The following is a 23,817-nucleotide window of genomic DNA, read 5'->3' as shown; positions in this document are numbered from 1 at the left end:
ACACTTCTAAGCCCTTGGCAGATGTGGCTATGAAGAATGACAAAAAATGCTACCAATTCTAAACTACTTTTTCTTGTTTAACCTAAGAAAAAAATTATTTTAATAATAAAACCAAAAAATATACAACAGTACCTTTACTTATTTAATGACCTACTGAATTATTGAATTTTACTGGTAAACTTTCAGGAAATCCTTTCTTATTAAAAGAGTAAACAGTGTAACTTGCGAAGCATATTGTATATTCTTTATATGCACAATGGTTAAAAACTGAAAAAAACCACCTAAACTGATTATTAACTATTGAACCATGACTCAACTTCCACAGTGAAACTCCAGTTTCAGTGAATGCTTTTTTTTTATTATTTTAAAGTGTTATTAAGGCAAAATTATAAAGTATTAAAAAAGGCACTATTTCAACTCATATCCCCTTTAATTAATGAATCCCTTACTTGTAAATAACTGGTCCTACTGAGTTAAGAAATAGTTGTTTATGTCTGAGAAGTTAGATTGGGGCACAAGCGTCGGTGTGATCATGGCCTAACCCTACAATTATTATCACTCTTGTTTGTGCAGGGCAAATATGACCATTCATACTAATAGTTAAAAATCTAAATGTTTGTTTTGTCTTTCTGCAAATCAAAGCTTCTTTCATACAAGAGAATATCTGTGTTATAAAGACTTTTCAAACATATAACTCAGAACAAATTTTAGACAAGAACATGCGGTAAATGCTGCAGAAGACATGTTCATATAAACACTACAAAGTAGCTAAAAACACCTTCCAACCATGCCTACATAAATTCAAAATATATAAAAGTACATCAGTGCTCAGCTATAGTCCATTAAATTTCATTCATCTCTGGCTACCTGCATGTTCAGATATCAAGCAGACAGAAGAATTCAATGCTTTCAAATACCAGTACTTTCTCTGTACTCTACTCTGAAAATACCTATCTTGGCTCACTGTCTTCACAGCACCCTCTACAGCATTTTTTCAGATAAACCATACACAGGGCAGGAAAAAATATATTTGGATTTTCTGACACATATTCTTAAACATGGAAGACACAATTTTTAAAAATAAATGTGGACACTAGGTAAAAATACAATTTCCTTTCAATCATATTGGGGGTTTTCTTAACTTTCCAACCTGCTAACTTTTGAATTTCCCTGGCATTTTGGTAAAGTTCAGCAGAATAATTAAAATCACTGCTTCACTTGAAATGTCTTCTGATGTGATATATATTAACATGGAAGTAATATCAGCACTTGAGAAATATTTCCCATTCAGTTAAATTTAGCTCCTCAAACCTACCACTTATATGTAAATCAGACTATCAGCAAAGCATCCACAGGCTTAATTTTACAACCAATCCTCAAAGCCAATAAATTATTAAAAATCAGAACAGGAAGCTTCATTCTATTCATAAATTAAAATTAAGTTCTTGTTTTTAAATAGTTCATATTGTTTACTGTGATATTTCATATCTGTAATGCTACAAGTAGTTTGGAAAAAGATTTTCCTGAAGCATTTTAACTTTAGTACAAAACACGTGTTCAATAAAAGTATAATCCTCAGCCTTCTAAACGTGACAGTGATGCTATTTTCTAGCTGTTAGATAATACATGGTTCAGCTGTCACTTGCAGTGCAGCACTCGGTTACACAGAATGAAATGAATCATAATCGCAATGACTAACCAAATTAATGAAAGCATGCTGAATCAAAACCCATGTTCCCAAACTGTCTTAGGGCCTGATTCAGCAAAAATGTATTTGATTTCTATACCACACAACATCTTCCACAGATACCTGTTTATCCAGGCTTTTAAAGCAAGAAAGTGCTGAATTCAGAATGCATAGCAATTCAATAGTATGTTTTTAACAGACTACTATCAAAAGTGACCTATCAACTTGTAAATACACAGTAGCTAAATACTGTTAAAGCAATGGCTAACTGGCAGAAAAGAAGAAATTTAAAGCATAGAAGATATTCAAAGCATATGTTGAAATCTAACTTCCGTCGATGCATAGCAGAAGAGAGATAGTGTGTGAGTTACGAAAAGAAATCATCAACTTAAATTGAGTTTATAGAGTTTTCTTTGGGTCTTAATGCTACACTGTTTTAAGTTTACAAGTAGTAGACAAATCCGGTGTTTGTAACTTCCCATCTAGCAATCAGACTAGCTTCAGCTATGAGATTCTATCTTCTGACTTAAAATACCCACTAACAATTCTTACTGGTGAATGGCATGTAGATTTTCCTTGCAATGTACTTTTGTTGATAGGTATGCTTAATCCCACATGCTGGAAAGATCTTGTATTCGAAGGACTTCTTTTAGAACTCATTCTTCAAAGACTTTCTGAATTTAGTATAAAAGATATACCAAATCCTAAGAATAACCTTGGACTAGAAGGGAAACATACTCAGGTTCCCAGCAGTGAGTCTCAAATAGTAAAGATATGGATAAATGAGCATGCCCTAATTAATAATTGATTGAAATATAAGCAAAAGACGCAGATTGACAAACAGGCTTCTAAAGAAATCTAGAGAACTGTAAAAGTCAGTGCCAGTAGGGAAAGTGGCTATGACAGTCTTATAAGACCAAATAGTGAAGAGTTACTCTCAAAGGCAGAACTCTGAGGTTGAGATTCAGCTTACCTAGCTCAAGATGTCTGCAAGGTAGACCTCTACATCTGACACAATCACTTTATCTTCTTTTTAAGTCCATAGCCAGAAATAGGCTCTGCAATTCATTCAGCCTACTTGGAGTGTCTAATTTAAGATGAGATGGATCACATCCTAAAGGCACCTCTTTATTTCCATTTGCTTTAAACTGAATCCAAGTGATTTCAGATGTAGATGTCCTACACTATAGACATTCACATCTGGTCAGAAGAACCCCAGAGATTCTCTGGGCTCAATCCTTAACCCAAGCTCTAAATGTTGTAAGACAGGAATGAAAAAGATACCAAAACCGAGGCAATCATTTTCATTAACCAAGCAGTTCTATGAGTGCTGAACCTAAAGAAGTCTGACTTCGTGAGGACTCACAGCTCATGATTGATTTATTTTGATGTCTATGGTTGATTCTCCCCTATGAGGACTCCTTGATACATAACATGGCATGAGCAGACTTTTCCACAGTCAAGAGGTTGGACAATCCCTTTCTACTACCCACCTACTTACTAGACTCTTAGTAATTAAGTCTCTTTGGGACCTCAACTTTTTTGTCAAATTTGCTGTAAGTCAGCCAACAGCTTCCATGGACTGAGTAAATATAGCAGAGGACATAACTGTTACCCCTACAATAGTGTAGCAGTTGTGTCTTTCCAAGGAGGTGCAAGACCTGTGTTGTAGACCCTCTCAGCTTAAGGAGATTTGAACACAGCTCTCTCTTCCCTAACAAACAAGCTATGGGCAAAACTGGAATAAGATTATTCTGCACCCTACCAGTGAAGTTTTGCAACTGTGCAACGAATGTAAATGTATGGACAAGCAAGAGAAAGTCTAAATAGCTCTGTGATTAGGATACTCTCTAGAGGCAAATCCTTGTTCTTGCTCCAAGGGCTGTTTGTGCATTTTATTTAAGCACTCTAATGCAAAATTCATATGAGGCATCCGATACAGACAGAATACAACTCAACAGGGATGAAGACAAACACTATGCATAGCTGAAGTAATCAACTTCAAAATATAAAATGAGGACTGATTGATTCAACAGCAGTTCTGCAGAAAAGCGTGTTGAAGGTATAGTAGTAGATCACAAGCTGACCGTGAGTCCATAATGCTACATCACGACAGAAAACCCAAACACACATGACACTGACTGTACCAGGAAAGTGTTCTGTGCAAGACAAAGGGCGTTATCTTTGTGGTCTCCCCATACATTTTTATTTGGAATACTGTGTCTGGTTTTGGACACTGTATTTCAAAAAAGATCAGTTAGAAAGTATATAAAGAACAGCAAGAAGAATGGTCAAAAGTCCAGAAAATATGACCTGTTGAGTCTACAGAAAGCAGATGATGAGAATCTACAGGAGGAGATATGTTCATATTTATGAAATGTATAAAAAAGCTTGTTGCAAATGGAAAAGTAACAGACTGCTCTGCATTTCCATTGAGGACAGAGTAAGTAGCAAATGGCAGGAAAGAGATTTAGGTTTAACAGTAGGGGAAAAAATCTAATGGTAAGGATAATGACTCTGAGTAACTGAGACAAATTACCTAGGGAGTTCAAGGAATCTCCATCCCTGGTTAGGTCAGTAGTTGGATTCATTGTTCTCATACTTTTCACTAGTAAACTATAATTTGAAAAAACTATAAGTTTCATACTGGATTCAAGAGCTTTACCCTAAGATCTGTTTGGCCCACTCCTCACTTTCTGCTATGTAGGCAGCACAGCTCTTGCAGAGCTGATTAGCTCAAATTCTGTGTGTCATCTGTTATGTGCCCTTGCCTCGGCCATGAAGCCTATTTATTTCACTGGCTAGGTGGGCCCTCACAGTTGGGAATCGCTAGATTAGACAAATAAGTGTCAGGAATTGCTATTTTATAGTTGGTCATACCTCGAGGCAAAAGATTAATTGGAAGACCTCTTGAGGTCCAAACCAGCCCTATTTTCTATTATTCTACGTGTTATCTGGGCTTTAAACAGCTTTAAAAGCATTACTCCTCACTCATCCCTTCTGTAAAGAGAAAAATGTATAAATGCAACAAGAGTTAGAGTAACAGTATATGGAAAAAGATTTCTTGCTGACACACTGGAGTACTCATTTCTGAAAAGTTATTCGAAAGATGGTTGCAAAACATTTTCAAAAAAAGGCTGACTGCTTCTAACTCACAATTTTATTTAAAGGTCAAAACATTTGATGTGCCTCATATGCTTAAGATAATACACATTTTAAAGAAAGGCTGCCCTCACAAATACATAGAACCAAAATGCCATGTTATATCAAATACCTAGTAATGGTATATGACCTGTGAGATATTCTATGTACAAATACAATACAATACTTGCTATAAGAAACCATTCACCTTAAAAACAGTAATGTTAATAAAGAAATGGTAAGTTATCAGGAAGCATTTAAACACCTTCACATGAGATTTAAGAAGAAAGAACCAACCCCAGAGAGACAGTAAAAAGAAAATAACTTTTTTATGGTTTATTTGAAATTTAAAGATTTTCTTCATGAATTTTCTAAATAGAAGCACTCGGACTGTTTTGAAACACAAGTTCAGCTCTCACTAACTCCTGCTAGAATAAAGAGGATGTCTCACTATGGTTTTATTCAAAGAGTTCATAGTCTAAATCAAAGATATTCTTTAGGCTTTCACATCAAAACTTCAAAACTCCAAAAGATACCTAAAGTAGACTATTATAAACTCCTATCCTATCAAAATGCATTAATTTCATTTCATTTTATCAAAATGCAACTAAGATCACCCTGCAAACATATTTAGGCAGGGAAATGTGATGAAAGCTGGTATTTGAATTCAAGACTATAAAAGAACAGTCTTCCACCTTCAATGAAAACAGCAGAGAACAGTATAAATTACTTTGAACTCTTACTCTCCAAAACCAGTATGTATTAACTTCTTAAATGCACTACTACTCCCCTATACAATCTTCTACCATTACATTAACTCATATAATCTCAGTCCTCACTGATTCCTTCACAGCTTCAAGACAATACCTTGGAGAAACAACATGAGGAAACAGTCAAACATAGTATCATGCAGAAGCAGCTTTTCAGCACAGCACTGATTGTGTAGTTTTATTTTATCGCCAGAAGTTTAACAAATCATGAGGTGCAGTTGCTGGAGTTTACTGAGTTTACAAAAGCACTACCAGATTAGATGTAAACTGTTCATATTACTGAAGTATAATATGCCCTCAACAGACAGTTATACTTCAAGGTCATAACAGTTCCTCCTGTTACACCACATATAGTCCTGCAAAAGAAACAAAGTCTAAACTCAGTAAGCATTGAAAACAATGTGGTTTGATTTGAACTTAAATTTTCTAACATGAATTCATTTGCCTGAAAGACAACTGGTTTTGAATGCCATTTTTAAACAATTAGTATTTAAAGAGATTCTTCCTGCTTATGAGTTTAAATTAAGAAGACTCACTGTTGTTCACTTTTAAAGACATTAGGTTGTCTATGATAACTTGTAGCTATTAACGATGATATAGTAAGACTTATGATTAAGACAGCCCACATGACCTAATCTTAACTCAGAAAATCATCCCCACCTCAAAGCTCATTGTTAAGGTGTAATATCTGTTGCAGTCAAACAAGTATAACTCATAACTCATCATTTCTTGTGTTCTTTTGGGTTTTATTTCCTGAAGTTCCTGTCAAAAAAAGCCATCAGAGAAGATGTTCAGAAAAAAGGAAAGGTGGCAACACACAAAAAACACTTTCTTGGAAAAGGTAGACCTAATGGACTCAGAAACTTTCACAGCCTTCTGACTGACTGTCAATACAACAGTAAAACTTTAAGGAAGCCAGTAAAGCAGAGGGTTGAGAGGTGGCATTCAGGTGAAGAAAATTCTCAAGACTGTCAAGTCTACCTTTCAGATGAAAACTAAACATTTATATACATAGCTAATTTCACATTCCAGTGGATTAAATTTCAAAGTTCAAACCATTATATTACTTTTTTCCTCCTTATTATGGAACTTCGGATATGCTACAAGTATTTTAAAACTTCATTGGCAGGGTAGAAACACATTTTATATCAGTTCTGTAGTAACCTATCACTCCTGTGTATTTTTGCACTTACAATATATATACCAATTAAACTGTTGTTTCAATGGAAAAATCAATTATTTGACATTCTCAGTTATTTAGACATTACCCAGCTCACAGATGCATGCAGACAAAATCCAGAATGGACCATTCAGCCCCCTAACCTCACTTCCAGAGACCACTGAATTTCACCCAGTCACCCACCACTTTCTAGGATACAGTCCCAGCGCCTTAAAGTATGATCTACACTCTCGTCTTTAAGAGGTAAAATTAAATGTTTTTTTCTTTTTGTTTCAAAGAACACAAAAGCAGATTTATTTGACAAGATTCCAGAAAGCACCTACTGGCTGGTGTTAAATATCTATTTTTTGGCTTCTTTGTTAACTAAATCCTGTATCAACTTTTCTATTTTTTGGCCCCATATTATGTCAAACCTTTCTACATCCAACCCATCCTGCTTGAACTTTTTGAATGAGGGAACATCAGCACCATTGCAGTCTTCTGAAATTTTACTCAACATTGACATTAGCAATCCCAGTAATTAGTGTAACTGCCAGTCTGTATAATCTCCAAATACATTCTGCTTAGTCACTAAGAGGAAGTACTACTGCTGTTATTTGTAGACAGTGCCCAGAAGTGTGCTAGATGCTTTAGAGGACAGTTGTAAACTCTGGGTCTTCTTGAAGAGCAAATGGTACAAGCCATAACATCCTGGCGAGTATTATTTAGAGTATAAAATGCCCAAGCATGTGGTAAGGGAGAAAACTAAGGAATAATGACAATTTTGAGAGAGGCCCAAAAAGCAGTACAAATTGTTAAAACAAAAGAAAGGGGAGATGACAAAGAATATTGGGAGGGAGCAGAGAATGAGGTAGTAGGAAGGGAAAAGGGCAGGGAAGAGGGCAGGGCAGGGCAGAGGCAACTATCTTCCTCAACTATATATTTTTGTATAACTTCCCCTATCACTTATTTTACACTGTATAAAGTTATTACTTTTAAAGTCGCCTTGACAGTATTTTATTTTATAATAAATAGAAACAAGAGCAAAATGATGAGTGGTGTAGCGATGGACTGTTCTGATCAGCACTCCAGATTCAGATAAAATGCAGTGTAGCTGTGGAAGCATAACATGAACAACTAACATTGCCTGGAGTCCTAGTTTACTATCTAGCCAAAAGCAAACCTTTTTGCATTACCCTATAAACTTTGGAAATTCCCATATACATATCTCTGTTCTCCAAAAACAAAACCAATAATCACCACCTACTTCTCTTTCATTCCTCCAGCCCTGAAATCCAAATCCTAAACAAACAATACTTTTAAAGCAGTTTAAATCAGAGTTGATTATTTATAAAGCAGGATAATTATTTATAAAGCAGTATAATAGCTTTGTGAGGTGGACATTTACACTGCTATGACTCACAGCTATCAATCTATTGCCTCCTCTCCCCCAGGCCCAGTATCCCGCCCCACATCTCACTCACCCCCAGTGCCATCCAGAGTCCACACAGCCTAGCTTCTTTGAGGTCTGCTCGTCAGAGATTTTTGTTTCAGTCAGTGTAGCTACCCAATTTTTACCACAGCTGTAAAATCACCGACACAGCAATCGAGCACACGCAAGCCTGCAGTGAGTCGTGCCTTCCTAAAGCTTACTCTGGACTTGCCAGTGGTGGCTAACGGACAACCACCATTCTCTAGCTAGGCCACCGTGTTTCCACCTGTCTTCTTCCCCTGGATAAAACAGATGACAATGCCAGCTGATTTCAGACACACACACATACAAAAGAGATCTTTTATAAGGACCTCATGGTAAACCTGTGATGCTTTGCAAATATATGAAAAGCTGGGTGATTTCATAATGAAATTTCTCTTCAGAAAACTTGTCTTCTACTGGGCCAAACTGTCCATACCCATGAAAAGTTGAAATGCATCTATTTTCAGAGCTGCGAGTCTGACTTTACAAGGACAGCATTTTGTCTTTAGAATAGCTAGGCAAAGGAGCAGGAAACTCATGATACTGCAAGTAGGAAAGCGTATACGCACATCACATAGGCTGAAACATAAGTCTTTACAAATAATGTCATCTTCTACAAATCTTTTTTCTGTGTACATCCTCTCAAGCCAATCCTTATGATACTGCAAGTAGGAAAGCGTATACGCACATCACATAGGCTGAAACGTAAGTCTTTACAAATAATGTCATCTTCTACAAATCTTTTTTCTGTGTACATCCTCTCAAGCCAGTCCTTTGATAGAGAAATAAAGTACGAATGAAAAGTAAAAAAGCACAAGACTGATCCCATAAATCAATCCATAAGGAGGAAACGTGCTATCTAAAATCTGTTAGAAAGCTTACACACACAAAACTAGAATTTACAAGAGGAAGGATGTGCATAATGTAAAGGAAAAGCCATGATCAAAAGTTCTATGCTGTATCCAAGTGAGTAAAACAGCCACAAACATAAAAGTTGAAAACATGTAAATATTCCTGTAACAGAAGGACTTACACCCAGTGTGCAGACATAAATTCATTTTCTCTGAGTGTCATGCATTATGTGTATTAAATATTATGCAAAATATATGTTCGATAACCTTGTCAAGAAGGCACTTTCTTAGTACATGACATTCAAAATGCACTCTAAGGGTCCCAAAAATTCCAGAAGAGAGACAGTCAAAGCAGCAGAGTTTGCTGCCCATCCTCCTTTTTTAAAGCAGAAGCTCCGCCACAGGAACACAGTGCACAACTGTAGCTAGGCGTATTTCTCAGACCAAACCAGGCCAAAGGAGAGAGCAAATCTGGAAAGCTTCTGCTTTCCATGCCATCATGTTCCAGCAAATCCTGGCAAGAATTCGAGCTGACCTGTTCACTATTAGTTGCTACAGATTACAACTCACTACCATCTGCATTTCCTTTCCCCAAAAAGAGTAAAACAAGCATAAGGAGAATAAGTTATGTATCTATTTTAAATCCACACATATTTACCCCAGGGAGTGAAAGGAAAAGAATAAATAGTCCACATTACAGATGTGAGTCACACTACTTAATGCACTTTTGGAAGATACTCAAATACCTCAGTGATGGGCACAGCATAAGAATTTGAAAAGCACAAAATAGAAATAGAATGCAGAAAGGAAGTAGAGCCCAGGGACTAGCCATTCATACTGACACTCAGTCACCATAAATTATCAAAAAAATTAGAGGAAATCCACGCTTGCCACTTTCTACAACATTTGAACAGTTCTTCTGAAAATATCTCTAAATGTCAACTCTTGTTTTCAGCATCTTTTTTTATCCTCCCATATTTCTCCACGGAATGAAATGACACAATTTTATTGCTTAGTCAGACAAAAATACCTTCCACTTCTAAAGGAGCTTGCCTTCGAGGAGAATTACACTTGAACAAAGACTGCAGGATTTAGCTCTATATTTATCTCTATGCAATAACAGTAGTTCATTCATATAAATATGGAGGGGGGGGTGTTCTTTCTTCTTCTTTCTCTTCTCTTGACAGAAGGAAAACATCTGTCAAGAGAATTAAACTCAGTAATAGTTCCTTAAAAATGCAGAACAAGCTCTGGTATGACTTTGGTGGAGGGCTGTGCTTAATAAATCTGTAGATATTTTCAGAGTAAACATGTACTTGATGGTTCAAGGAGCCACTTCACTTTAAGAAAAATGAAACTGGTGAGTTATTCATCTGACACCAGAACAGTTCTCAGTATCCTGTAAAACATTGTGGGCCATCTATCCAAATTCCACTGACAACAGCATTTTCCTGAGAGCTGTTCTAGGCTATCCTCTGTGTATAAACTTTATGCCATACCATTTCCCTCACGGCTTACACAGAACTCAAGAGGAAGCTTTAGTGAGACACAATGGGAAACTAAACCCCACATGAAGTTTATAGTTTATCTTTACATTTGATGAAGACCTTTCTTTTGTCCATGTCTGCTTCCAAGATTCTGAAGATTACAAATGAAAACAGTTCTGTTTCATTTCTTAAGTTGGTTTTACCTGGTGATTACTTGAGAACAGTTTATTCTTCATTTGTAAGCTTAACAGTTCAAGCTGATCCTGGTATAATACTGAAATCATACTTTATAATGGATCATAAGTATTATCACCTGCAACAAGAGTTGCCAGGAGCCATCTTTAAAACTATAATGCTATTGTTATAGCTTTAAACTGCAACTTGAATAATTTTCCATTTCCTTCTTTGTTAATGATTTTTAAGAGGGCAGAAATTTTAGACAAAAAATTGCATTTATTTTGATACGCCACACAATTTAGAAATGTAAAGGAGTCTAAATTGCTTTAAAATAAAAGTATCACAATAGCAAGCAAACTGTATAGCATGAGACCGAAAGGCGGTGATAAAACCAGGTACGGCACTTTATTTCCAGTGCTTACATTACACTGATACTCTTCAAAATAGTCACCCAATAAAAAAGTCTTTTTTAAACAGACATTGAAATGTTTTTAGATCACCTCACAGTTCAGCAGCTGTCACACAAACGATACCTGAAGTTTTCATTACGACGCTCACAATAATGCAATGAACCTTGGAAACAGACTTCCAAAGTCAGCAACTAAAGCCCAGAAGACAGTTTCCGGGTACTGAGTGTGAAGGGCCAGCTGCAGTTAACGCGTCCAGGACACAACACTCATTTTGGTTTAAAAAACCCACTCAGTGCCTCAGCTTCGCCGCACTCGTAAAAGTCATGCCCGCGAGAGTAGTAGCTCTGCTTATTTTTAAGCCCTTAGAAGCCAGCGTGATTACTCCGCTACGGAGGGAGAACAGTTTTCTTCGGTTCGCTCGGTGCCTGCCAGCCAGCCTAGGGAAGGTCACGACCCACGCCGCTCGGGAAAGCAGGACCCCCGCGCCGCCGCCAGCACCGGTTCCCCCGCTGGGCCGGGGCAGAGCGCAAGGGGAAAGCTCAGGCTTCCCCGCCCGCCCCCCCACCCCGCGCTGCACGCCGCGCCCGGGCAGCAGCGGCAGGACGGGACCCCGCGCTGCCGAGCCGGGGACGCCCAGCCTCGCCTGGGGCTGCCGGGGTGGCGCCGCCCCGGACAGCTCCCGGGGCCGGGGCCGGAGCCGGAGCCGGGCTGCCACCCGGGACAGCTCCCGGTGCTGGAGCCGGGGCCCCGGCCCGGACAGCTCCCGGTGCTGGAGCCGGGCCCCCGGCCCGGACAGCTCCCGGGGCCGGAGCAGGGCCGCCGCCGGGGCCGCCTCCCATGCCCGCGCCGGGCGGGCGGCAGGGCGCCCCGCTTCTCCCGGCGCCCGGGGCTCACGCTTGGAAAGAGCAGCGGGGCGGGGGCGGGCGGCAGACACGTTGTCGGGGGAAGATGGCGGCTGTGGCAAACCCACCCAGCGAGACGGCCGGAGCCTAGGCCCCGGCGGTCCCCCTCCGCCCCGGGCGTCCGCGCCAGCGCCGGGCAGGGCCGCCGCCGCCGGCCCGGAGCCCGCCGCGCCCCCGGGATGGGGCCCGATGCCGCCGATCCGCCCCCTCCGGCGGCGCCAACCGCCGCCCCGACCCACCCCCCCCCTTCCTCCCGATGGCACACGCCGGGTGAGAACGGCACCTGTGCGGCCATGTTGGGCGCCTCGCCCCCGCCAGCGCCGGGGCGTGCGGGGCCGGGGCCGCCGCGCCGCCTCCCGCCCCGCGGAGCGCGGCTGAGGCGGGCGGCGAGCCCGGGCCGCGGCTCCCTGCCTGCCCGGCGGCCTCCCGGCCCCGGCTCTGCCCGCTCCCGCGGCGGCAGGTCCCGTCCCCCGTCGTCCCCCCCCCCGTCCCCGTCCCCCGCCGTGCCCCACACTCGCCCGGCGCCGAGCGGCCGCCGGGGCACGGCCGGCGGCGAGGGACACCCCTGCCCGCCCCCGTCCGCCCCGCTCCTCTCTCCCGCCCCGGCCGTGCCGCCCCCGAGGCCGGGGAAGAGACCTCCGCGCCCGCCACCGTGGGCCGGGAGGACGAGGAAGGGATGCGCCCGCCCTTACTTGAGCACGGATTGCTCCTTCTCCTCTTCCTTCTTCTGGCGGTCCATGACGGCCAGAATGATCTTCCGCTCTTCCTCCGTGAGGTGGCTGAGGTCGGGCATCTCGGGCTGAGGAGCCGGAGGAGGCTGGGGAGGAGCGGGGCCGCCCCGGGGCCCGGCGGGAGCCGACATGTTTGGTGGGAGCTCGCCGCCGCTACGGGAAGCGCTGCCCGAACTCCAGCGGCCGCGGCGGCACCAGCGGGAGCGGCCGCCGCCGGCGCCGGGAGAAGCACATACAAATCAATACCCTGTAATCAACCGGCAGCCTAATGACGGCCCCGCCGGGGAGGGGCGGGGTGGCCGGCGGCCCCGACCTCGCACCCACCCGCCCGGCCGCCGGCTCGCCGCGGGGCAGCGGGGCGGACGGGGCCGGCGGGGCCCGGGGGGCGAGCGGGGAGGGGAGAGGGCAGCGCCGGGAGAGGCAGGGCCGGAGGCGGGGTGGGGACGGAGGGGGGGGGAAAGGCAGGATTAGCCGCGGGAGCGCTGGGGTTTGGGGGCGAGCGCGATTGTCCTAACCCCGAGCACCCGGCGGGAAGAGGGGGGACGGAGCCGGCGGCGGGGGGGGGGGGGGGCGGGAGACGGGGCCAGAGGCTGCCGGGGGGGCGAGGCGGGGGGGGGCGTGCGAGAGCGGAGCCCCGGCGCCTCGGGGCGCGCAGCGGGGGAAGCCCCAGCGGGCGAGCGCCAGTCCCGGCCGCCGGCCGCGGCTCATAATTCCTCGCCGCCGTCCATGGAGGGGGCCGCGGGGCGCCGCGCCCGCCTCCCGCCGCCGCCGCCTCCCGCCGCCGCTCCTCGGCCGGGCCGCGCCGCTCCCTGCCGCCGCCTCGCTTGGCTGGTGCCCTCTCGGCTGCGGGATGGAGTCCGCCTAACCCATGGCATGGCGGAGAGCCGGAGTCACGGGAGGGGGCTCCGCATCGCCCCACCGCCTCCCTCACCCGAGCGGCGCGGGGCGCGGGGCCCGGCTGCCGCCCCTAGCGGCGCCGCGCGGGCTGGGCGGCGGGGGGCGGCGGGGGGGCCGGGGGGGGGGGGGCGACCGCTGTCCTTATTTATTTATTTATCCCCGCACAAAAAAAAAAAAAAAAATGGACGCGATAAAAATCACGCGAGGAAGGACGAGGAGGAGCCAAGGCGCCGGCGACGCGCTGGGAGGACCGAGCCCGGCGGCCGCGGGGGGGTCGGGGAGGGCGGGGAGACGCTGCGCGGCCGCCGCTCCCGCCGCCGGCTCTGCCCGGGGGGGCGGGCGGAGAGGGGCAGCCGCTGCGCGGGGCCCGGCCCCCAGAGCAGCCCCGGGGCGACAGAGCTGGCGGGGCGGGGGGGGGGAACGGCGGTCCCCGCGAGGCGGAGGCAGCGGGAAAGGCGAGGGGGGAGCGGCCCCAGAAGGCGGCAGGGCCGCCGCAGTCCCGTCCCCTCGAAGGCCCGACGGCGCGGGCTCCAGCTTGGGCCGAGAACCGGAGAGCGACGCCGCGGGGGGCGCCGGGCCGGCCTCCGGCTGCCCGGGCCGGGCACGGCCCCCCTGTTGGGCCGCGCGGGTCCTGCCCGACGGAGCTCCTGCTCCGCCGTCGCCTGGAGTGTCCTTCAGCCGACGCAAGGCGTGAAATTTGCCCCAGCGTCTGTCTGGACAGATTCCTCCGACCCAGACGAGAAGGAACGTGACACCGATGAGAGAAGGCTGGAGAAGGAAGTCTTCCTCCCACCCAGGAAGCCAGGCAGTGGCGGAATAAACCTCTCAAAACGCTTTTGCTGCCTCTAATCCCCCACCTGAGCAGTCACATTGATGGCAAGAAATAATTTCCGGCAAAAGAACCCTACGATGCCCAGAACGCCATCCGGCCCAAATAAACGGGAAATAACCTATCGAAGAATGCTGAAGAAACAATTCGATCCAGATCTGCAGGTTTTCAATCTAGTTACAGGCAGTAGAGTTCAACTGCCATTCTCCCACCTTATGAGACGTAACTCCTATTTCGCATCAGTGTTGAATATCATATAAGCATATGTAGCAATAATAAAGTGGTTTTGTAAGGTTTAGTGTGGACAGTTTGAAACCTCCACTGCAGATCATACGTTCCTGGAGCTGGTGCTATTTCTAGCGGACCGTGACATCAACTTATAACCAGGTGCAAAGGCCTCCCCCACCAAAGTCATCTTCCTGAAAGTATCCTGGTCCTCATTAGCTGTATTTCCACAGAGAATAAATTCTAGGATGTGGCTCCACTAGCTGAAGAGTTCTGCACGCGATAGTGGGCTGAAGACACAAGTCGTTTGGGGAAACAAGTTCTGGAGGAACAGATCACCAGAAGGACGTGATAGGTTGGCTGTGGTAAAGCAAGTCTTAACAGTAATCCATACCTATTATCATGCACATATATTCATCAAATTTTAATTTTGTCTAAGAAATGTCATCGGCATCCTTGGCTGAAAGTAGCCTGTTCCATTCCTTGAGGTAAAATTATGTGTAACAGACCCTTTGTTATTATACATAAACCATTGTGTAGAAACTGAGCACACCATATTTAAGCACATAGCCTTGTAAAATAAACTATATGATTTTTCATCGAGTCCTGAAAGCATTCTGCTCTTCCCATCCACATCACCTTCACCTTTCGGACTGGATTCCAGCCAGCTGGCTCTCACCCAGTTCCTTGTTTCTTCCAGGCACTAGATAAATCTGGCATCGAAGTCAAAAAGAGAAGGAAATGTAGAACTGTGTGTCATCAGATTACCAAAGATAGTACAGTCCTTATCAATCTATAAATGTTGAATGGAGGAATTAACTGGACTGATCCCTTTGGGAAACTGCATTTTGTCCTGGGGAAGTGAGGAAAGAGAGAAATCACTCCATCACTTCTAAGAATAATTAAAAAGAACCAGACCACTTGAAAGAAACCTATCCACCCCATCAGGTTACACAGTTGTTTCAAAAATATTTCATGACATGTCTCAACCATAAACACTAACAGTATCCTGACCATAGTTTTGGTTGCCAGACCTCACTACAGCTCTTTGTGCATTGCTTTATTCATCTGAATTTCTTTCCGATGGATATTTACCTCTGAACTTTCTGAATTTACAGTGCCTGCTTCCGTAGTCATTTCAACACGCCTGTGATTTTTCATCCACAAATTACAAATACCTGCTCTCAGCATGATTGTAGAATTTCAAGAGCTTTCTTTTCTCCCTGGTATTTGCCCTGGTCCCACCGAATCCTGTACCATTAAGCAGGTAACTATAAACAAAAAAATCCAGGCACAGGAACTCTAATCCCCATATATTATCTAGCTATTTGCTTTGAAAAGAGAGAGCAGATTCAGAGCAGAAGACATCCCGTGACTCACTGAAGAAATGGTTCAACCTGACCTTTCTATGCTTCTACCTTCCTTTCTCCCCATGAGTTCCACCTATCACTCCTCGCATTTTCCTGCAATTAAATTAAAACACTATTTGTTCGTGTTCCTGTCAGCCTGCACAGAATTGTCTCATGTTGTTACTGTTCTTTACATTACCCAGGTGACATACTGATGAAAATACAGCCAGAGCACAGACTTCTCTACCTACTCCGGAGTAATGGTGTCAACAATAATCTACAATCAAACAAGACAGATTATTATCAGCTAGTATGATCATTTATGAAACTTATTTTTAAGGAGCGTTCATTTGTAATTTCCTCAGTAGTGAAACATCTGTAAATTCTGACCTTCACATTCACGTGTCTCTGGGTACCTGCCCTTCCTGTCCATCTCAGCTCTCATTCTGAACTCACTACCATACTCTGAAAAAACAGATTTCCATCCCTGTTTTACCTTCTTCTGTTGGAATTGTTCTTGCACTGTATAATCTGCAACTGAAAATTCACTCCAGTCATATATCAAAGGTACATGATACTTTCTTTTGGTGGCTTCTCTAAGTCATATAAATGTACTGACACCAGCAGGGTTATTAATACTAAGTTTTCTGATACTGGGGGTTTTTTTCTGTTCCTTTCCAGTTCTGTTAGACAAGAGTGGTTCCCAAGGAAACAGTGGTATTGTAACCTGGTTTTATATATCGCCACAAAATGTCTTTCACTAAGGGTCTCATTATACTTACTCCCATTTCCTTCCTCATAGCAACTATGAGAGTAAATGAGTTGGTAGATTCATCATTCAAGCATGCTAAGTGTAATTCTTTCCTGAAAAGGTAATGCTAACATCTGCTTTATAATGTTTTGTATGAGGGAGAAATCCAGTGTAACTAATTCTTTCCGTTATTTTTGTCCCAAGTTGAAACATTCACTTGGAAAACATCTTTATGTAGCTGACATGAAAGGAACTTTAAAGTATTCTGTTATGGATCAGCGAATGGAGAAAATGAAAAACATGTTCTTCATTGAAAATCTCCAGCACTTAGACTCTGGATGGATCATATTAGATGTATAACCAGCAAGAAATGCATCCCATAGGACTCTTCCTGGAGGCATTTTGCCAGGGACTCCTCAAATTCCTGTTGAGGAAGGACAAAATTTTACACTGCAACAATTTGTGATTCCCAGGTCCTATACTAAGTGCTATCAAACCATCATGGACCGGTTTACTGGTGCAGTCTTGGATCTTTCCCAGCTTTCCCCTGTCTAAATTGAGGAAGCTAATTATATTGTGTAATGCCACCTACATTTTCATTTGGTTTCTTTCAGGAGGATTTTGCTTACTCTATGTGCAGTTTTGTTCTGCTCCAAGAAAATTTATTTTAGTTGGGTACTTCCCCACAAGTGATTTGAAGAATCCTAGACATTTATGGGTAAAAGCCAGTTTTCTTTGTTTGTTACTCTCATTTCTCATAGAAGAGGGTTATCCATGGTTTACACAGTACTGCTCATACCCCTATTCGACACATAAAGCACGGGCTCACGTTGGCACAGCAGGTGCTTAGAACGTTGTCATGTGTTCCTGTAAGGTATGGATGCAGCATTGCCTTCCCTGTTTGCTGCCTTCTAATCCCTCTTCCCTGACCTCTCCTACCTTTCTGAAACTCAAGTTGCTTCAGAAGAAACACCGGTATTCTTAAGTCCCGTGTGATTTTTTTTTTTTTTTCATTCAGTCATAAGATTGTCCTTCAGAGTTGGTACAGAGTATCCTGTACCAGATCTCAGGAATATATTCACTCCTATTGTAGTGACACCTTGAAAGTCCCAAATCTCCTGATTTTATACAAGATATAAATGATTGCTTGCCCCCCCCCTTTTTTTTTTGAGTCTACTATGTGATTCTGTCTCTCAATTCATTATTCATTATTAAAAGTAGTAATAATATCCTGAATTACTATTATTATTATTACAGTGATGCCTAGAAAGCCTAGTCATGTATGAAGAGCCTAGTGCCCTAGATATTGCTAGGAAAAATAGCACAGACAACAGCCTGTTGCTACAGAAAGGTCAGAGAGCCATAGACAGAATGCAACGGGTGGGTAACTCAGATAAATGCAGCAGGTTGAAATGAGAAGACAGCAATAAGATAAAGGTAGCAACACTAAATAAGTGGAAGATGACTATTTTTTCACAGACATTATTGTAAGATGAGGTTAAACTGATCTTTGAAGAAAAATAAGGACAGAGGGTTTTGGAGGCGGAGGGGCATTGCTGAAGAACTGTTGAAGCTTTTCCCAAGGTATCACACGAGTGGGAAGTTCTCAAGGTAACATGCATCCATGCAAAACCAGCCCATTACTGAGGCCCTTCTTTCACTGCACCCAGTTTAAGTTGTGACCTCCCTGTTGGCGAGAGAAAGAAAACACTGGTTTGACTGCTTATTTTCCTCAAAATCCAAAGGCAGATGGGCTTTAGCTGTTTGGATTTTCAACTAAGGTTAATTCTTGCAGACCTGGAATATAGCAGCTTTGATAATGAAAACGTGCCTGAAAGGGATGATAATTAAAACTTAGCATATGGTATTTTCTATCTAGAAATCTACCTATCTAGGTTTCACATCTGCCAAATGACCAGAAAATTAATCAGGAAGTTCAATTAATTCAAATAATGGTAAAGGCAAAAGTGGTAGCACTGCTAAACTCCTTCTAAAAGCATAAGGGTACAGGCAATTTTTTTTTTTTTTTTTTTTTTTTTTTTTTTTTTTATTCAAGCAAACAGTCTTTCATTACAATTTTAGCTCGGGTACATGAAGAAAGGAGCCAGTATTTTGTGAAAGTTCATTTTGTACTCCAGAGACAGAAGGCACTAGAATGACAAAAGCTAAAGTCTAATTGGAAAACAATTTCTTTCTTGTGTATTGAGATCATTAGCACTTATTTGACACTTTCTAGTACTGCTTTCCTGAAAAAGCTCCCCATGATACTAGTTGACATATCTTGGATAAAATTAAACTGTGCAGCATGAAAAGTTTATGAAGAACAGTATTAATCAACATTAATCAACTTTGGCATTTTACTAGGCTAAGGGAAAAATTGCATTAGGCCAAATGAGAGTCAGCAAACGCATGGTAACACAAAGATGCCTGCTTTGTGTTCTGCTCTGCAGACCAGGATTCTGCCATACTTAAAAGCACAAGTATGATTAAAACAAGATTCATCCACTAGCTACATTAATATAATTATATTCATAATGATTTCCTAATAACTAGGAAATCAAAACATTCTGAGAAGGGATTCATGTGCACTAAAGCTTGACTATTTTTACTAGCAATATTGGTCTAAGAAAATATACAACCTTTGAATATAACTATTACCTTTCCCTAGGCTACAGTATCTTACAAGTTGATGTGAAATGTATGTTAGGATTGCTGACAGACAGAAGAGATATTTAAAACATTAATGGATGATAACTTTATGTTTTTGTTTTTATTTCCAGCTTTTCCTGATGATAGTAAGGTAGAAGCAGCAGGAGCTTGGACACATTATCTGTTTTCACAGTGGACAGAAAAAAAAATCATTCTCTATGAAGATTTGTCTTGTGAAGGAAGGGACAGAAGGGAAGAGGTAATAAAACATCAGCTAAGTTTTGACATTTCATCTTGCATTTCAAAGAGGTATATCAAAAAAAAAGAAAGTGTAGTGAATTTCCTTCTTTGAATGTAAAGGGGGTTATTTCACTCTCAGTGTGCAAGGAATAAGGAATCTCTTAGTGAGACAATACACTATCAGATGTTAATGCCTGCCTTGTCTCTTACAAAAGGGACTACATCCACTATAAAACTAGTGGATGACACTTTCAAAAGCAGGGGGTTTATGAGTTGGAAAGGAAAAGAACAGAACCAGAACTACCCTAATAGCTAGAAAGTTCACAATACTGAGCTAAAACTGCTACTTAGCCTATATTTCATTAACAACCATACTACAATTCAGATTAGTGCTACAGAGTTGAGGTACTACAAAGCCCAAACAGGATACACTTGTCCAGAAAGACTTCCCAGCCTCATCTCTACTTTTGCACAGGGAAGATTTCCACAGCAAATTTATATGCTCTCCTGCAGAGCAAAATGAGCGGGCGTTGAAGCTTTCCAGCATCGACCACACAGTGCATTGAATTTGTTCTACGCATTAATTTAGGGGGGCAGTAAAGCTGTTGCATTTGCAAAAGCAAGAAGTTATCCAGCTGCACTGAGTGTCAGATGTTTATAGTTGCCTCAGTAATGCAGTCCTGTCCTTACAAAGCTCATCTCATTACTGTTGTACTTCTCTCTGTAACAGTGGCTAGATTGATAATCTTTTTTATTTTCAACTGATGTGTTAGCAGTAAATATTGAAATAAATTCTTCTAGTTATCTGGGTGTATTCTTTCCTATATTTCTGTCTTGAATATGAGTTGTTCTGATGAGTAGCCACCTTTCTGTGTGCGTATTCTCCCCTATGTCAGCAAGTTCAAAGGATAGCAAGCAAGAAACCATCAATAACAGTTGATGGCATTTTGTTGGTCATACTATGGATTTCATAGGTATTCACCTGTCATTCACCAGCATTTTCAAAAGCATTAATGGCTGTGTCAGCAGTTAAAAAGAAAAATAGAAAGTGTAGCCTGTAAGACACCCATGTCCAAAACTCAGTCATAAAAGATACAGAAAAATGAGTTATATATGGAAATAAAGCAGTGCTACTTATGTAAAAATCACTACACCCCAAGAAGAGCATAGGACAAGTCAACATTTGACAAATCAGCATCAAAACCAGGTTACCTTTCTGGTCATCTAGTTTTAACAAAACTGGCAACCTGCCTTCTCCAAGAAAATAATGATTTACAGCAGTGACCTAGGGGTTTTTTCTCCTTGCTTTCCCTAACTATACAGACCATGGATCCAGTCTCCAGGTTGCAAGCTTTACCAGTGTTGTCTTTGGTAGAATAGAATAGAAATATTATAGGAATAGAATAGGAATATTATAGGAATAGGAATAGAATAAGAATAGACTATTTCAGTTGGAAGGGACCTACAATGATCATGTTGTCCAACTGCCTGACCAATTCAGGGCTGACCAAAAGTTAAAGCATGTTGTTAAGGGCATTGTCCAAATGCCTTTTAAACACTGACAGGCTTGGCACCTCTCTAGAAAGCCTCTTCCAGTGTTTGAGCACCCTCTCGGTAAAGAAATGCTTCCTAATGTCCAGTCTGAACCTCCTCTGATGCAGCTTTGAACCATTCCCACACACTCTACCCCTGGATCCCAGGGAGAAGAGCTCAGCACCTCCCTCTGCTTCCCCTCCTCAGGAAGCTGTAGAGAGCAATGAGGTCACCCCTCAGCATCCTTTTCTCCAATCTAGACAAACCCAGAGTCTTCAGCCGCTGTGGCAGGTACACCCACCCTGATAAAGACCAAATCTTCTCAGCCACTGAAAGGAAAGAGTTAAACTAGAAGCCGTGGTTTGGGGGTCGAGCCACCTGGCCCACATGGTGACTGGAGTCACGTACACAGAGTGCCCCAAGTCAGGTACCCCAGATACCTGAGCCTGCCAGAAACACCTCATCCAACGAAACCCCTCAGGTAAGAGAAGTTTCTAGACCTCCGACCACGTATGACCACGAGCCCCAACCCGAGCCAGGGGTATAAATGGAGCTGCCAGAAGACCCCTGTGAGCCAGTCGTCCTCAGAGCAGCAGGTCTGCAGTCAGAGACTCTCCCCTCAGATGGGGACAGCCTCTAAGGAAGGTCCCTGGGGTTGAGTGCCTCGCCTTATCGGTGAGTGATATGCGCATCTTGAATCATCATTGTAAGCTTAATTTGGTTACAGTTCGTGTAGTGATAATGACATCCTGAACCTGTAAATAAGTTGTGTTTGTCACAGTGTTTACAACCTAATATTCCTGTTCAATCGGACTGTTATGTTTCAATACCACATAACATTCCTGTTCAATTTGACCATTGCATTTTGATATCATTAAAGAAAATTGACCTTTGAAACATATCGCTGTCAGCCTAGTGTTTCTGCAACAGCCGCTCCTCATAGGACATGCCTTCCAGCCCTTTCACCAGCTTTGTTGCCCTTTATTGACCAACAGATGAGACATTTGATCTGACTTCAAAAACAACCCACTTCAGTACAAAAAAAAATGTCATTTAGGCCATTGTCTGCAACGGAACATTGACAATCTCATTTCAAAATAGGCGGTCAGATTTTGCCAATCTGGCTATTACTGAAAGCACTTCCGTTGCTCAAGACCTCAACATTTCTGTTACAGAAGAAAAAGTTAAATTCTTTCTACCCTTCAGCAGATGCAGCCTAAGATTTAAAAACAGAAGAGCTGCATCTAACCCATAGTAGCAGATGACTGCAGGCCAGCTAGCGACAACACTGCTGACTCACATCCTGAAAGCAACAAGGACATGTTGGACACATGGCTGCTTCCTTCTCTTGCAAGGAACTGTTTCTCATTTCTTGTCAGAAAGTTGCCTCCTGTGACTTTGTCCACCTGATGTAGCATCTCAGCCTTTCATATATACATCTGCTATTGCCCTGAAGACTACACTGTTACTGTCCGTGATTTCATATCCAGCAACTATTTAATTCCATTGCTTTCTGTCTTGGTTTTTTCTGTATCAGTATATGAAATGAGAAGCATATGCAAAGATGTCTCAGCTTTGCTTTACTCTATCACAGAATAGCTTAAAGTGGAAGAGGTAAACCTGTTCACTACCTGACTAAACCCTTTCATAGGGAGGAATATATTGTCTCTCTATCTGATGAAGCCCACATGTGCTTATCATCAATGATGTTTTGCTGTGTTCAGACCTCCATCTCAGAAGCAGGATGAAGGCAGCATGAAGGAAGTAGCATGAAGCATTCTGGTTTTGTTTACATTAACTTTTTTTTCCTATGTGGTTCTATATCATGTATATATACTGATTGCCTCTTGTACTTCTCCAATTTTGGTACAATGAGTTCTACATTGTTCTTGAAAAGGAAGAAAAATCACAACTTATTTTTTTTCCAAAATGGTGACGTTAAATGAAGCAAAAAATACATGACAACAGAGTAGGGTGCAACAGAGCTAATCACTGGAGAAAGCAAGATCTGGGGTGATAGCAGGCAACATTTGCATGACTCAAGAAGGAATAGAAATTTCTACAGGGCATAGATTCATGAGTCAGAACCACATATAGAAAATAAGCAGCAGACAAATTTTGATTTATAGAGATATAAATCTATTGAGAGTTTCTGTTAACTGGACCATAAACTATCTGAACTTCACTTCTGTGGTTTATAACATCACTGAAACCTCTTGTTATAGTCCATTATGCCTCTCTATTTTCCCTCACATTATCACACTCACAAATGTAGGAGTCTGCAGGACCTGAAGGATCAGTTAAATACTGAAAAGACCTAATTTATCAGATTTCTAATCACGTGCCATTTAGGAGTGTTTTACTTCAAGACATTATGTGCAAAAAAAAGCATTTCAAAAAAACAATAATAAAATAGTCCACCAGACAACATATAACAGTTGTAGTATTTTCTATGTAAATGAAATTAGCTGATCGCTGAGAATAGGATTTTCAAAATCCTCTAAGCACCAGATATGAACAAATAGAGGAAAAGCTAAATTAACCTGCTTAATTCT

At 42.7% G+C, this 23,817-nt stretch overlaps 1 protein-coding gene across 26 annotated transcripts in view; it reads right to left on the bottom strand.

The window, feature by feature from the left end:
* Positions 1–12,920, bottom strand: part of RIMS2 (regulating synaptic membrane exocytosis 2) — a 489,382-nt gene extending 476,462 nt beyond the window's left edge. For all 26 annotated transcript variants that reach the window (XM_075023763.1, XM_075023771.1, XM_075023767.1 and 23 more), the window contains exon 1: positions 12,751–12,920. In XM_075023763.1, coding sequence (XP_074879864.1) covers positions 12,751–12,920 — 170 coding nt within the window. The remainder of the gene's footprint in view (positions 1–12,750) is intronic.
* Between the last annotated feature and the right edge of the window lie 10,897 nt (positions 12,921–23,817).

The sequence above is a fragment of the Buteo buteo genome, chromosome 3 (genome assembly GCF_964188355.1).
Source record: "Buteo buteo chromosome 3, bButBut1.hap1.1, whole genome shotgun sequence".
Classification (NCBI taxonomy): domain Eukaryota; kingdom Metazoa; phylum Chordata; class Aves; order Accipitriformes; family Accipitridae; genus Buteo; species Buteo buteo.
Note: the sequence above shows the minus strand (reverse complement) of the source record. Positions and strands in the feature narration are given on the sequence as shown.